At 41.9% G+C, this 13272-nt stretch overlaps 1 protein-coding gene across 1 annotated transcript in view; it reads right to left on the bottom strand.

Moving 5' to 3' along the window:
- LOC119746392 overlaps positions 1 to 13272 on the bottom strand; it is an 81644-nt gene that overhangs the window by 48545 nt on the left and 19827 nt on the right. The window contains exons 13-19 of the mRNA XM_038223309.1: positions 10985 to 11164; positions 8510 to 8902; positions 6885 to 7010; positions 5726 to 6028; positions 4884 to 5312; positions 2741 to 2901; positions 1735 to 1966 (exon numbers count right to left, since the gene is read on the bottom strand). Of these exons, the coding sequence (XP_038079237.1) occupies positions 1735 to 1966; positions 2741 to 2901; positions 4884 to 5312; positions 5726 to 6028; positions 6885 to 7010; positions 8510 to 8902; positions 10985 to 11164 (1824 nt within the window). The remainder of the gene's footprint in view (positions 1 to 1734; positions 1967 to 2740; positions 2902 to 4883; positions 5313 to 5725; positions 6029 to 6884; positions 7011 to 8509; positions 8903 to 10984; positions 11165 to 13272) is intronic.

Here is a 13272-nt window from a genome sequence, read left to right as displayed (position 1 = left end):
CGGTTCGAATCTGATGTACATAGCAGCGGGAACCGCATAAACTATTATAAGATAGTTAACAAGATAACAAGATGTTGCATAAGGTAACAAGATGTTTCCCACTGCATGTGAAATGGTAACCCTCCTAGTCTGAGTTAGCGCCCAGACTTCTAATTCGGTTGAGGTTATCTCCTGTGGAGTATGGTGAACACTCCAAATCCCTGCACACCTCAAACAAGATTTGGGTAAATTTGTGCACGCGATAATTAGCGTCATGTCAATTTACAACAAAAATTCTGTCCATGTTACTTAAGTATGAGATGGCCCCTGTAATTTCTAAAGTACAGAGAAAGTTCTCTATATATTATTTTGTACACATGATCAATAAGGTCTCAGGAATGTTCAAGAAAAAAAACCTGAACAATACATCTTGCTTTGCTGTACCCTCCAGTGTCCCCCTCTCCAATCCCAAATTTGCAGTCAATTCTGTCCCATCTGGTGTGGAAGTGCCCAGATCTTACTGGAATCTTTCTGTACTAATACCTGGCTTGCTTTGTAACTTCTATATAACTTGGAAGGGTATAATATACAAATAATGAATGTTTATGAGTGCAATGGTGAGAATATTTTCATGAGTTGAAAGATTGAATGTTCCATTTTCGCCTCATTGAATGGAACATTCCATCTTTCAACGAATGAATATATTCTCACCATTGCACGAATGCAAAACATTCGTTATTTGTTTTGCATAACATCCAAGTAGATCTTTGTCATTCAATTGGAGGATAAAACTTTAAAGGGAAAATACAACATTTGCAAACATCAAAAAATAAAACTACCAAATCATTTTGAAATACCTTGCTGGACTGTTAGTGAATGACAGTGTAAAGCATCCTGTAAAATCATGGCACCTGGTATACTGTCATTTTCAACAAAAGTGGTATTGTTGTATCAATTTCCAACGCTGATCGGCCGATCAGCATTGGAAAAAACTGGCTTTTTTCAAATACTGGCCCCAGTTGACCATCGCACTTGTTTGCAATCGATAACAGGTCTATGAACGGGTACAAGCCAGCTAGACTGGTTCCCTGACCTTACAATTCCCCAATGTATGTAAACTGCTCTGTTTCTTCTTAAATGGAGTCGGGGAACCAGACTACAGGAAAATGATTGTTTTTCTTGGTTTTTATAGCATTTTTGAACCCAAAACCTAAAAAAAGTCAGTGTATCTATATTTGCTATATATTTTCAATCCCCCAATTCCATCCATTCCTGAAAATTACAGCAAAAGAAAATGATGTATATTCCCTTTAAGAACAAACAAAACTCACAAAATTACATCAGCTTGCATCTTACTTTTTTCAGCTTGTTCAAGGCCAACAAAAGTCAAATCATTGACAACAATGAAAACTAACACTGTAAGTTCTTAAAACAATGCAAAAAATCATCAAGGCAACTGCATCCACTTCAAGGCAAGTTTTGTACTGCTAAAATGCATGATATGCATAGCGCAAAGAGCGTATAGCGCGGGGGCTCTGCGCGTCTTAGTGTGCGCGCAGCGTGCAATAGATCAAAAGGGATGGGACGAAGATGCACGTTGAATTGAACCAAAAATGCACGGTTACGATGCAGGCCGTGCAATGGTTTGATTAATGAATGCCGCGTGACCTACAATCCTCCAATCACATGACAAGGATTTACTTGGGTGTTATATAAGATATCCTAAAATATACTGAAACAAAAGAGGGTTCTCACCTTTACAGGGCAAGTCTAGGCACTGCCTCGTCACTCCAGTCACGGTGAAATCGGTGTTGGCGCTGCCGCCCCTAGACAGCTCGATGCACAGCATGACCGTGCCGTTATCGGGGCAGACTCGATTGGTCAGATCAAAAGGCACCGGCAGGTCGCTGAATGTGATTGGCTGTCCGGCTACAACAGCTGAATTGGCCTGGTCGCCCAAGTTCACATCCACAGTAGCCAGTTCCATCTGAGGTAGGGAACAAGACGATAAAAAAATAAATGCATTATTTGAATAAAGCAAGTAAACGTTTCTGCAAAATTGAATAAAGTTGGCATTTATTGACATGTTAAAAAGTATTAAAAATACTGTGGAAAAGGTCTTTTATGTGGCGAGTTCTGTAGCCGCACAAATGAAAGAGGCCAATTTTTTGTCCCCTTTAATGTACAAATATCAATAAATTCGAAAAATTGAGAAAAGGTTACCGCCATTCAATTTTTATTTTTCTATAAAATCTTTCTCCATTTTGGCATTTGTGCAGAATGCCTCCCTGAATTTATGAAATGACCCTAACACGCATGAATGCAAGTTGGTTGTACATTCATTTATTTCTTATTCCGTCCCCAAGATTGGTGGTTTCCAACAAGCAATACTGCAGGCGCGGTTCTAGAACCAATATTTTTGGGGGGCTAGCACGGTGGATCCAGAATTTTTTTCAGGGAGGCGTGCTAAAATGTTGACCGGTTATTTTTCCCAGAAACTTAGGCCTCCAATAATCAATAGGTGAGGGGGGGGGGGCTCCAATAAAAACCTAAAATCATTCACAATATATTAACTAATACACCCTTGTCACGGCTATTTCTTCTTTAGGGGGAGACCGTTCGCATGTACATCACTGAATTTATTTTGGGGGGGCTAGACAAAATTTTTGGGGGGGGCTACAGGCCCCCCCCCCAGCCCCCCTGTAGAACCGCGCCTGCAATACTGGTAAGATACCCCAAAATGGACTCTATCTAAATTTACCCCGTTGTCATCAACCAGCGAAGCTTCCATTCTCCACAGGTTGGTACCAGAGGCGTCGGCTCCACCGACCCCCACAGTGACAGTCAGGGTCATGTCGTTCCTTTCACTCTCAATGACAGCTGGTGGCGCTCCGGCGATGTCGATGCTGGTAATCAGGACACCTACGATCCACAGGAAAAAGGTTCAAAACCGATTGGGCAACAAAAGTCCGGCAGCCAAAGGCCAAATTTCCACCCGACCCCAACATGTTTGATACAGTTTTTTTCTTTGCTGATTATTCATCTTTATAATAATAATGGGCATTTAAGAACGCCCTTTTTAGTAAACTAAATCACGGCGCTTACAGTATAATTATTACCCCTGATCATTGAGCCAATTAAACATTCCATATACCATCTCAGCTCCCTGGGGAGTATACAGCTTGATGCTGCCTGTTAGGCGCAAGCAAGCTAAATCAAATCACATAACCATCTCTGCCCTCACAGGTACCCATTTACTCCTGGGTGGAGAGAAGCAATGAGTGACAAAGTGCCTTGCCCCAAGGGCACACGCACCATGACCCCGCCCGGACTCGAACCCACAACCTGCAGCTTTACCAGCAGACCACGAATCAGTCCCTTAACCACGAGGCCACAGCACTCCCATCTTTGGGGTGAATATATTGAGATCTAGGGTGGTGTGGACCTGTCACCCTTGAGCAATTTTAAATATTCAAGATGGCGTCCAAGATGGGTGCCGCAAAGAACTAGAATTCGAAAATTCCCACTATTTCCATGTTTTCTGCCACAGATCAATGATTATTTGCCCGCTAATTTCAATAGAAAAGGTGTGAGAATTACTGGATGAACCGTTGCTATGGTAACTAGCAATATAATACTGCGGTAACAAGTGGTAAAAGGCGGTTAAAGGTGGTAAAAAAGCAAACATGCCTATAAACAATTTCAAGGAAATGTTTATTGGAGCATTGAGTTATCCCTTTAAGGAACATTACAGGGTGTCTAAAAAAAATGTAGTAGTCGAACAACATTTTTTTTTGGAGGAAACTACATCATTTTTTTGTGTGAAAAATTTACCATGAGATGATACAGTGTTTCTTGGCCCTTGACAGGAGTTTATGTTCCGTGTATTTTGGACCGTCTGCTTAACAGTTAAGGCAAAGCTTGCAAAGACTGTCAAAAATCTGTTTGGGCCACTTTGTTCACCTTCTGGGTATGTGAATGCCTTTCATGTTTTACATGCGCCAAGTGACGGAACTTGGAATTCAAGTCCTTTCATTTAATAAGCTGTATCTCTGGACTTGCGTGTCCAAATGAGATGGGATCTAGACCATTGTGTAGAGCACTTACCACACGGACTTCAGACTGCTTTGCAAAAAGAGAGTGCTAGTATTTTTAATATTTCTAGATTGACTTTGACATTTCTTTTAAGAAACCTCGTATGAACCGGAATTGTCTGAAATGTGCACAATGGCAATCATGGTTAGGTTTCAGACCTTTTGTCCGGCACAAAAGCATTTCAGGCATTTCTGGTTTTGAAGTGGGAGTGGTTTTTCATGTTTGGTTGGTACAGTGGTATTTGATTTATATTAGACTTCCAGTTCTGCGACCCAGGTTCGAATCCATTCAAGTCAAAAATTGGATTAGTTTTCTTTCTCTTTGGAACTGCACTGTAAGGATTTCGCAGCAGTGCTTCTTTCCAGTGGTTTCAAAATTGTGGCTTTTTCGTTAAATGGAATGGAAATTGTTTTAAAGGTTGAACAAAGAAATTGACTGGAGTGGGGTTTGAAGCTGTGACCTCCAGTTTGCCGTTCCGGTGCTCTACCAAGTGAGCTTTTCAGCCCTAGGTTGGAAATTGATGTCTTTGTTCAAGGGGAGCTAGTCCCTTGGAAATGCTCTTTGACGCTGGCTCTGACAAGGGGGTCTGATGTTCCTAGATGCTGAGCCAGAGCCCCACATGTTGAATTAGACTTTAGTTGAGTGCCTGAAATCTCTCGAAGCCAGAGCTGACAGTCAAACCTATGTTTCCGAAACCTACTACGTCCCAAGCTACAAGTCACGCACAAACATTCAGGACGGCAAAGTCTAGTAAAAACAAGTCTAGAAACAAGAGGGTCTAATCTGAAAATCTAAAACTAAAAGCCTACCTTGGCATTCCACTAATTCACAGGCAATGAGGGGACTTGGCATGCCCTGGATGGTAAACGGAGGCACAGAGTTGGGATTGCGTTGTAGCTCGGCGCAGAGGTAAATCATGTCAGACGGACACACGAACCCGTTCAGGTTCAAGGTTGCGTCGATGTCGGACAGCTCGATTGTCGAAGACGCCGCCAGCGCCAGGTTCAACTGCTGCGAGCTCAGTACCCCCTCGGTCTCCCCGTAGCGCTCGGCCCCGGTACCGTTCGCCTGCGTGTTGGCAAAGACCTTCAGGGTCCAGAAGTTGGTGCCCGAGTCAAGAGTTGCCGTGACTGCGGCTGTGTCTGCCTGGAAGGTGACGCGGACGGGATGCGCTGGCTCATTCTCGATGAGCTTCGTGTCGGCCGGGACCATCAGATTGGCTGACACAAACACAACCCCTACGGGCACAAGATATCAAAGAGGTCTTAAGTTCATCCCTGTAGTTTCAATATCACCCCAACCATCCTATTTCTAAGCTACTTGTAATCTGTATAAGTTAAAATCGAACATAATTCGTTATTCTTTTCTGTCAATTCTTTTTTATTTGAATCCCTCATCCATTCCCTACTGAGAACATGAATTTTTCTTCATTCAAACTCGATGCACAGTATGAATGCTGTAATTCTATGTCAATCCCTCGAATGTACTTCCATGCACGTGATAGTTGCGCACGTTTGAAAAGCGTTTGATACGTGCCCTGCGATACAGACCGTACAATACGGTGTAATATACCACGTTGTGGTTGCCATGAATTGGCCAATCAGGATCAAGGATTCCTTTTTGCGTGGAAGTAATACTGCTCTATTCGTACCTGTGCAGCTGATGGGGTTACACTGGGCATCAGGTGGGAACGTGATGTCGTAATCCGGGATGGCGTCGGTTCTCTCCGAGATCTCCAGGCAGACGTAGAGGTTGGAACCGCAAAGGACATTCTGGGTGAACTCGAAATTCAGTACGGTGGTGATCATCAAGGGGGCACTGCTGTTGATGCCCTTTCTTTGGTCTGCCGTTGGTAATGAGCCCGTTGGGTTTACCATGCCACCGTAAGTGGTCCCGCTACCGTTCATTGCCGAATTCAGGAAAAGCGCTACATCCCAGATATTGGCCATGTTATCTAAAAATGGAAAAAAGGAAACCAATCGCTTGTAAGATTTTTCAGAGTGTTGGAGACTGGGTGAGTTTATGTAAACTTCATTCCCAAGGAAAATCAAGCCAAAGAGGAAGGGCATAAACACCACAGAGGTTGTTTTCATGTACAAGTATCTAAACTAACTAAAATCATCACAAGGGAAAATTTACAAATTTCTACAAATGTAACTATATGGGACTCATTGGGATCCTTTTTTTTTTTATATCTGAAGGGTCAACTGATTTTTGCTCAAAGAAGTGAGAGAAAAGAACTGTCATAAAGAAGAAAAGGAATAAAGAATAAAAACGATAAAAATTGACACAAAACGAGCGTTTAGGGTTAAGCCCAAATCATCTAGCAAAGTGGCAGCATTTCTTTTATCTAAGGCCAAAAAAAAAAAAGTCTCCGGTTTCTGGTATGCGCGCGCGTCGCCGTAGCCATGCGCGTCGGCAAAATGAAAAAAAAAAATTTTCAATGAAAGATGATGTCTCAAAACCGCCAAACTTACTGGTTTGACTGGAATCCTGCTGCTGCACAATTTTAACGTGTTTTTAGATGGGGTTATGATCGAGAATAAGCTTTATGTGACCTCTCTGGACTCCCATATATTTGCACTAAGTTTAGTCGGGCACCATTTGCAGTCATCAGTCGACATTTGAAGCAAAAAAGTCAGGTAAAAAAAAAAAAAAAAGCCGCGTCGCCGCACCACTTTTTGGACAAGCTCCATACCAGAAACCGGAGACTTTTTTTTTTTTGGTCTAAAGAATATAATTTTTTTTTTTTAATATTAAAGTTCAACAAATTCAATAATATTTTACAAGATTTATGTAGCAACCCTTACCGGGGATCACTGCACCATTAGCTTTAGCTTGAGCCCTGATTTGATCAACGGCGAGAGTCTGCGGAGTCATGGCTTCAAAGATTCCACCGGAACTCACTCTGAACTGTTCCGCTGTTATGACAATTCCTGCAAGCAAAAACAAGAAAAAAAAATCACAACAAATATTTCTTTTAATTCTGGCAGGGTGATTGAGTTCGCTCGTACCCACCGCCCTGCAAACAGGGCGCTGGGATACGCTAATGAACTTCACAGCATCTTGTGAAGGACGTGGGGATGGCATCCTGGGTAATTTATCATGACCTATGTATACAGCATGTGGCTGAAGCTGTTCAAGACCGCAGTGAGCCAATGCGCGCAAACGCTGTCTGAAAACTTTGTCATAGAAATGGAAAAACATTCCATACCAGATGTGATTTCTTTTTCATTGCGGACCATGTGGATAATGTTTGAGGGTCGGATATGAATGCAATCATTAGCCGTGGATTCGAACGGAACCTGAGCAAGTGATGAGAATTGAAAATTTGCAACACAGATCAGTTGTGCAGATTTTCCTACCTAAGAACCCTTTTCAACGAAAAAAAAAATCTATGAATTGCAATAAGAGACTACTGAATCAGTATTTTCAACGGCCGTTTAAAACCTTGCAGAGTCGTAGCCATGATGACTCACAGGTCACAGGTCATGCAAAATCTATCCAATCAGAGTGTGAATTCATCAGCGTATCCCAGCGTCCTGTTTGCAGGGCGGGGGGTATGAGCGAAGGTGATTGAGGTTAAAGGGGCACTACACCCAGTAAAGCAACCAATTGGGTTACAACATGCATTTTGATTGAACTGCATTTAAAAGTAAGATTTAAACATTGACACAACCATCCTTTAAAAATTTGCCATTTTTTTGTGTGACTCTTGCGAGAACAAATTTCGGGGGTTAAAATTCTGACTCTCAAAAATCGAGTATGTTTGGGTGCTACTCGCGATTCCAGTCGCACATGTTCCATCAGCACATTCTGCGAACGTGCGACAAATAACTTACAAATGTAGTGCACACTGGTGCTGTGTGTACTTGTATATCATGTGTCACACACATGCAGTGTAGCGTGCTGGAATTTACTACCTTACGGAGACATGCACACAATAGGGAACAAAAGATTGTATACGTCTCCAGAAGAACATTTCTATAGATGAATACGTCTCCACAAGAATTTCACGAAATAGATATATGGATTTTACTCAAAAACTAGGAATTTCCAAGGTAGGTTGATCTGTCGCAAATGGAAGAGTTTTAGAAAAGGGATATTTAGTCCAAATTTCAGCCCAGGAAATTAATTCTGGTTAAAATAAGAGCATTTTGAAACTTCAATTTCAAACTCGAAAACTTTACTACACGAGAACAAAGAAATGTCTCCACAGGAATACAAATTCCAGAATGTGTGTACAATTTGTACATTGAACTTGTGGAATACATTTCACACAAGATTTGTGACAGGAACGGTTAGAGCGTGATGAAATTTCATTAACTGTGAAATCTGAGGTAAAGTTTTGTTCTAGAAAGGCACTACAGGCAAAACAGCAAAGTGCACCATCTTAGGGCGGCGCCATGTTAGGGTACATCAACAATCTACTTACCTTCACAGGGTACCTCAGAACATTTAAGATTGGAGTTGGGAATCAGAGACACCGAGGCACCGGTAACCAGTTCCACTCCTACGCATATGTGCGTCACGTCAACACACAGCCGGTTGGTCATATCCACGTTCCAGGTAATGCTGTCCAAGGGCCTGGTTTCCCCCACAGCGGTGTTCCCACTGGTGACTGACCTCTGCTCTGACATGCGCGTCCCCAAGCCTGCCTCGTTGTTGCTGCCGTAGATGGTCACGTTCCAGATGTTGGTGCCCGTCACACTGGCGCTGGTATCCGTGAACGTCAGCGATATGTCCACCTCGGGGGCGTTGCTAGCCACCCCCTCGACGAGGAGTCCACCATTGCTGAGAGCCACAGATACGCTGTCAATCTCAATGCCTGTTGGGTCAGATAATTAAACACATTCACAAGAACCAGCACGTTGTTTTTTTATGGTGTAAATCAAGGATTTTCCATTGTTCCTCTTCCCTTTTCCTTTGTTTGCACTCTATTGCAACAGCTTCCATTGGTTTGCACACATTTTCTAACCGAGAGTCCTTGAGTTGGTTCCTGTCCTCAATTCATCGTTGATGTTGCACGTGTGTGTCCTCGATTTTACCACGGATCCTAGACACCAGGATAAATGACTGTTCTGAGCTCTAGTACAAAATGCACTGAGCGGACTTGCCTTAATTGGTTAGAAGCATGATAACGGGCATTAATATCAGTTGGTGCGTAATTGTGGATTTTCCAGATGTGCCATTGTGTTGGGTTTTTGCATGACATGATCTAAAACGGAAATATTCATAAAACAGTAAGCAAAACTACTTATTATTTAAAGATATAGTCCATCATTTGTAATTTGTGCATTTTGTTCGTTTGAAGCAACAAAAGTGTTCAAAATCTAATGAAGGATACTGAACAACTAACCTGTTGAAGTTTCAGCTCAGCTTCAGCTGTATATTCCAAGAAAAACAGCATTCTAGGATCTCAATTTCAAATCAAAAGTTGCTGAATCATGTTTTGAATTGGGCCTGAATTCAGCGTCCGAGACGCGTTCTCACTGAGCCGGTTGCAGCTATACGCGATGTCGCGCACTGATCCGACGAATTATAGCAACCGCGCACGCGTGTGCGTCGTGCCAATGCTTGCGCGCGCTGCGCCGAATAACAAAACGAACTACTAATTTAAATTTTCCTACAGTGCATCTTAAGACGTACCGTTGGAAAGGCCTTCTTTCGTTGATTACTTCAAAATGACAGCTTGCCAGAAAGAATAATTTCACAGGGAGTTTAGTCCCCTTACTATCTTTCAACCAAGTATGTTTTTCAACAATAATTACGCCACTTACTTTTCGGATGGCTGCAAATGATGGACTATAGCTTTAAGATATAATTTTTCCAAATTATTTAAAAAAATCAATACTTCAGGATATAACAGATGGTATTGTGCAGTTTTTGTCGTCATAGATGAAGTACGGTATTTACCCAGGAAATAAACATCAAATTTCGAGGAGAACACCGTTTACCCAAATTTCGTTTTTAATGAGGCTTTTATTAAAAAGTTTTAGAGAGATGTGATGCCAAACTGATGAAACAAAAGCGACATTTCATTGTTCATCTTAAAGCTAAAGATATTGTGCTCGGCATTACCATGCTTATGTAGTTATCACTTATCAAAATTCAATAATAAAGACCAAAAATGTAGACTCATGAATATTCAAAAATATAATTCGCTGGCTTGACAGACTTCGAGCCGGATCGGGCGCAGAGCCTTGCAAATCTGAAAGCCACCGCGCGCAGTGGTCTTTGTTGAAAAGTATTCATGGTATTTGCCACCGGTGCCTCTTACTGTTTTATTGGGTGAACGTTCACAATCCTCACGTAGGCATGCGCAATACTACCCGTGAGTCAGAATTTTATAGTCCTTAATTCAAAACGCTACGCCCCAGGTGCATTCTGTGCGACATTGCGCAGTACGCGCGACACGCGCGCCAATCTCCATAAAAGGAGTTGTTTACATCTTACTCGCCAGCTGGACACTCCATTATTTAACTAGAGGGGTGTTTCAAAAAACATGAAGTGAACTTGTCGAACAAAATCAGATTTTTTTTACCAAAAAGGGATTTATGAAAGGGAATAAATTATGTGCTAGGTCAGTATTAATCACTCTGTTTAAGACCACGTGGAGTCTGGGTGCTGATAATTATCCAAGCGGTCTTAAACAGAGTAATTGAAACCTCCGGAGCACACATTTATTCCCTTATTAATAACTCTTTCCTTCTGAATGATACAATTTCAGTAGGGAATAGCTTCGAAGGGTTTTTGGTACCAGTCCTTTCATCACTTTGATCAAGGATTTTCTTGAGAAATCGGGAGATTGGTTTTCGGGGACTTGCCAATGTTCCTTTAATGCTTTCAAAATACATTACTGGCCTCGAACAGTGAACAGAAAAGATGTCTAGAGAGGAAAGTGGCTTACCGTTGCATCCGGGAACAGGTTTGCAAGTCTGTAGGACGTTTCGGGCCGGATCCAGGATGAACGTCTGGCCGTCGGCCTTTGCCAGCTCAACACACAAGAGCTGCATGTTTGCGCAGGTTGTGTCAAGGTTCAGAGTCACTTGGACGTCAGTGAGTGTTGTCGTCGCCCCTGCCAGTACATCTAAAAGAGAGATTCCAAGAGTTTGCAAAGGCCTTGACGGATACCCCAACCAAATTTACACAAGAGCTATGACTGTTTCCAACCTGAACTAAGTTTTGAAAAAGAGTAAGCTTGAAATGATCTCGGAAACTGTGGACCAATGAATTTGTGTTGCGCTTTGCGTGGAATGTGTATGTGCAGGAATTTGGTCGTTGTCTACTCAGGCCAAAAAAAAAAGTCTCCGGTTTCTGGTATGGAGCATGCCCAAAAAGTGGTGCGGCGACGCGGCTTTTTTTTTTTTTTTACCTGTTTTTTTTGCTTCAAATGTCGGCTGAGGACTGCAATTGGTGCCCGACTAAACTTAGTGAAAATATATGGGAGTCCAGAGAGGCCACATAAAGCTTATTCTCAATCATATCCCCATCTAAAAACACGTTAAAATTGTGCAGCAGCAGGATTCCAGTCAAACCAGTGAGTTTGGCAGTCTTGAGACATCATCTTTTATTGAAAAAAAACCTTTTTCATTTTGCCGACGCGCATGGCTACGGCGACGCACGCGCATACCAGAAACCGGAGACTTATTTTTTTTGGCCTAAAGAGCGGCTATGCAGCAGGCATGCTGCTGATCCCCAAGATTATCGCCTTTTATTGAGCTGCGGTTACTGCCGTCAGCCAGCGTTTAGGGGTTTAAAGGCCTACCCATGCATGCAAGGCTGCATTGGATGGAGCGTTTGTTACTAACAAACCATCTAACTACAGTGAAACGTCGCTATACATAACACCGCTAGACCAAACATTCGGCTATACCGAACATCGTCCTTGGGTCCCGATTGTTTTGAACAAAACGTACCGAACATTGTTGTTGAAAAATATCAACAGACGAGCGACAAGCGGCTTTTATTTCCCCAAGAACTAGAAGGGAAACGCCACCCATTGCTGTAGGTAGTAAGCTCAAACCTGTATGACTACATTATTCAATAGTTAGCACGTGTTCAAAGTCGTCTTTCAGTAACTACCAGCCCTCGGGCGTGTAGGGTGAAGTTCTGAAGGGTGCTATTTATTGACGAGTGAGGTGTTTTTGTAACATTATCTCTGATTAGACGAGAATGAGAGGGGACCAGGGTGTAGGTTTACTAGAAAGAACAGCCACAACCACGGTCTGACAATCAGGATCTGTTACAGCTTGCACGTCTTCAACGGCCAAAACTGGTAAGAATGTTACATTTTTCTTCCTAAGTCCTGCTCAAAATTATATACGCCCTGTTATTAGGCCAAAAAAATAAATAAGTCGGTCTCTGGTCAGCGCGCACGTCGATTTTAATCATGCGCGTCAATCTTTTTTTTTTCCAAAATGTTCCGCAGTAGCTCCAACAGCGCCCTCTATTGCCGCACCTCCTCAATTGTTTTTACCAAAGAGCACCAAGGAATGGGAAATTGCACCAAGGCAAATGATTGAGAGCACCAAGGCAAATTATGGAGGACACCAATGTTCATGAGGACACCAAAAAAGCAAAATAGTACCCCACCTTGTCTGTACAATCCAAGCTTGAAGAAAAAAAAAAAAAAGCCGCGTCAATTCCGGAACTTTGGTCTGACCAGAGACCGAATATTTTTTTTTTTGGCCTTATATACTGTTTGGTTTTTTCTGTTTATTGTTACTGTCTTCGTGTTTAATCTACTACTGTCTGTGTATACTGTGTCTGTTTACATGTGTTAGGCTGTTCTCTACAAGCCTTGGTTTATATGCCATACTTTTCATCCTCCTATAGTATATTTAGTCGTTTGTAATTTCAGATATGTACTATTAATATTTATACTGTTGATATAATGACCTTCTTTTATTTGAAAATTTAATTTGACTTACTTGTGGAAAGTGTGGCAATAAATATTGCCTTTGAATTGAAATGAATTAAATTGAATTGAAAATAAAAAATACTGCCTGAGACTGCAAAAGTAGTTTTGGAATGATAAAGATCTTGATAGAAAATTGAAAAAAAAAAAACCTGAGAAAACCCCACAAATACAGGAGTCCCAAAAATAAGTATTTAAAGGAAAATACAACATTTGCAAACATCAAAAAATAAAACTACCAAATCATTTTGAAATACCTTGCTGGACTGTTAGTGAAT

This window comes from Patiria miniata, unplaced genomic scaffold (genome assembly GCF_015706575.1).
Source record: "Patiria miniata isolate m_02_andy unplaced genomic scaffold, ASM1570657v1 HiC_scaffold_12, whole genome shotgun sequence".
Classification (NCBI taxonomy): domain Eukaryota; kingdom Metazoa; phylum Echinodermata; class Asteroidea; order Valvatida; family Asterinidae; genus Patiria; species Patiria miniata.
Note: the sequence above shows the minus strand (reverse complement) of the source record. Positions and strands in the feature narration are given on the sequence as shown.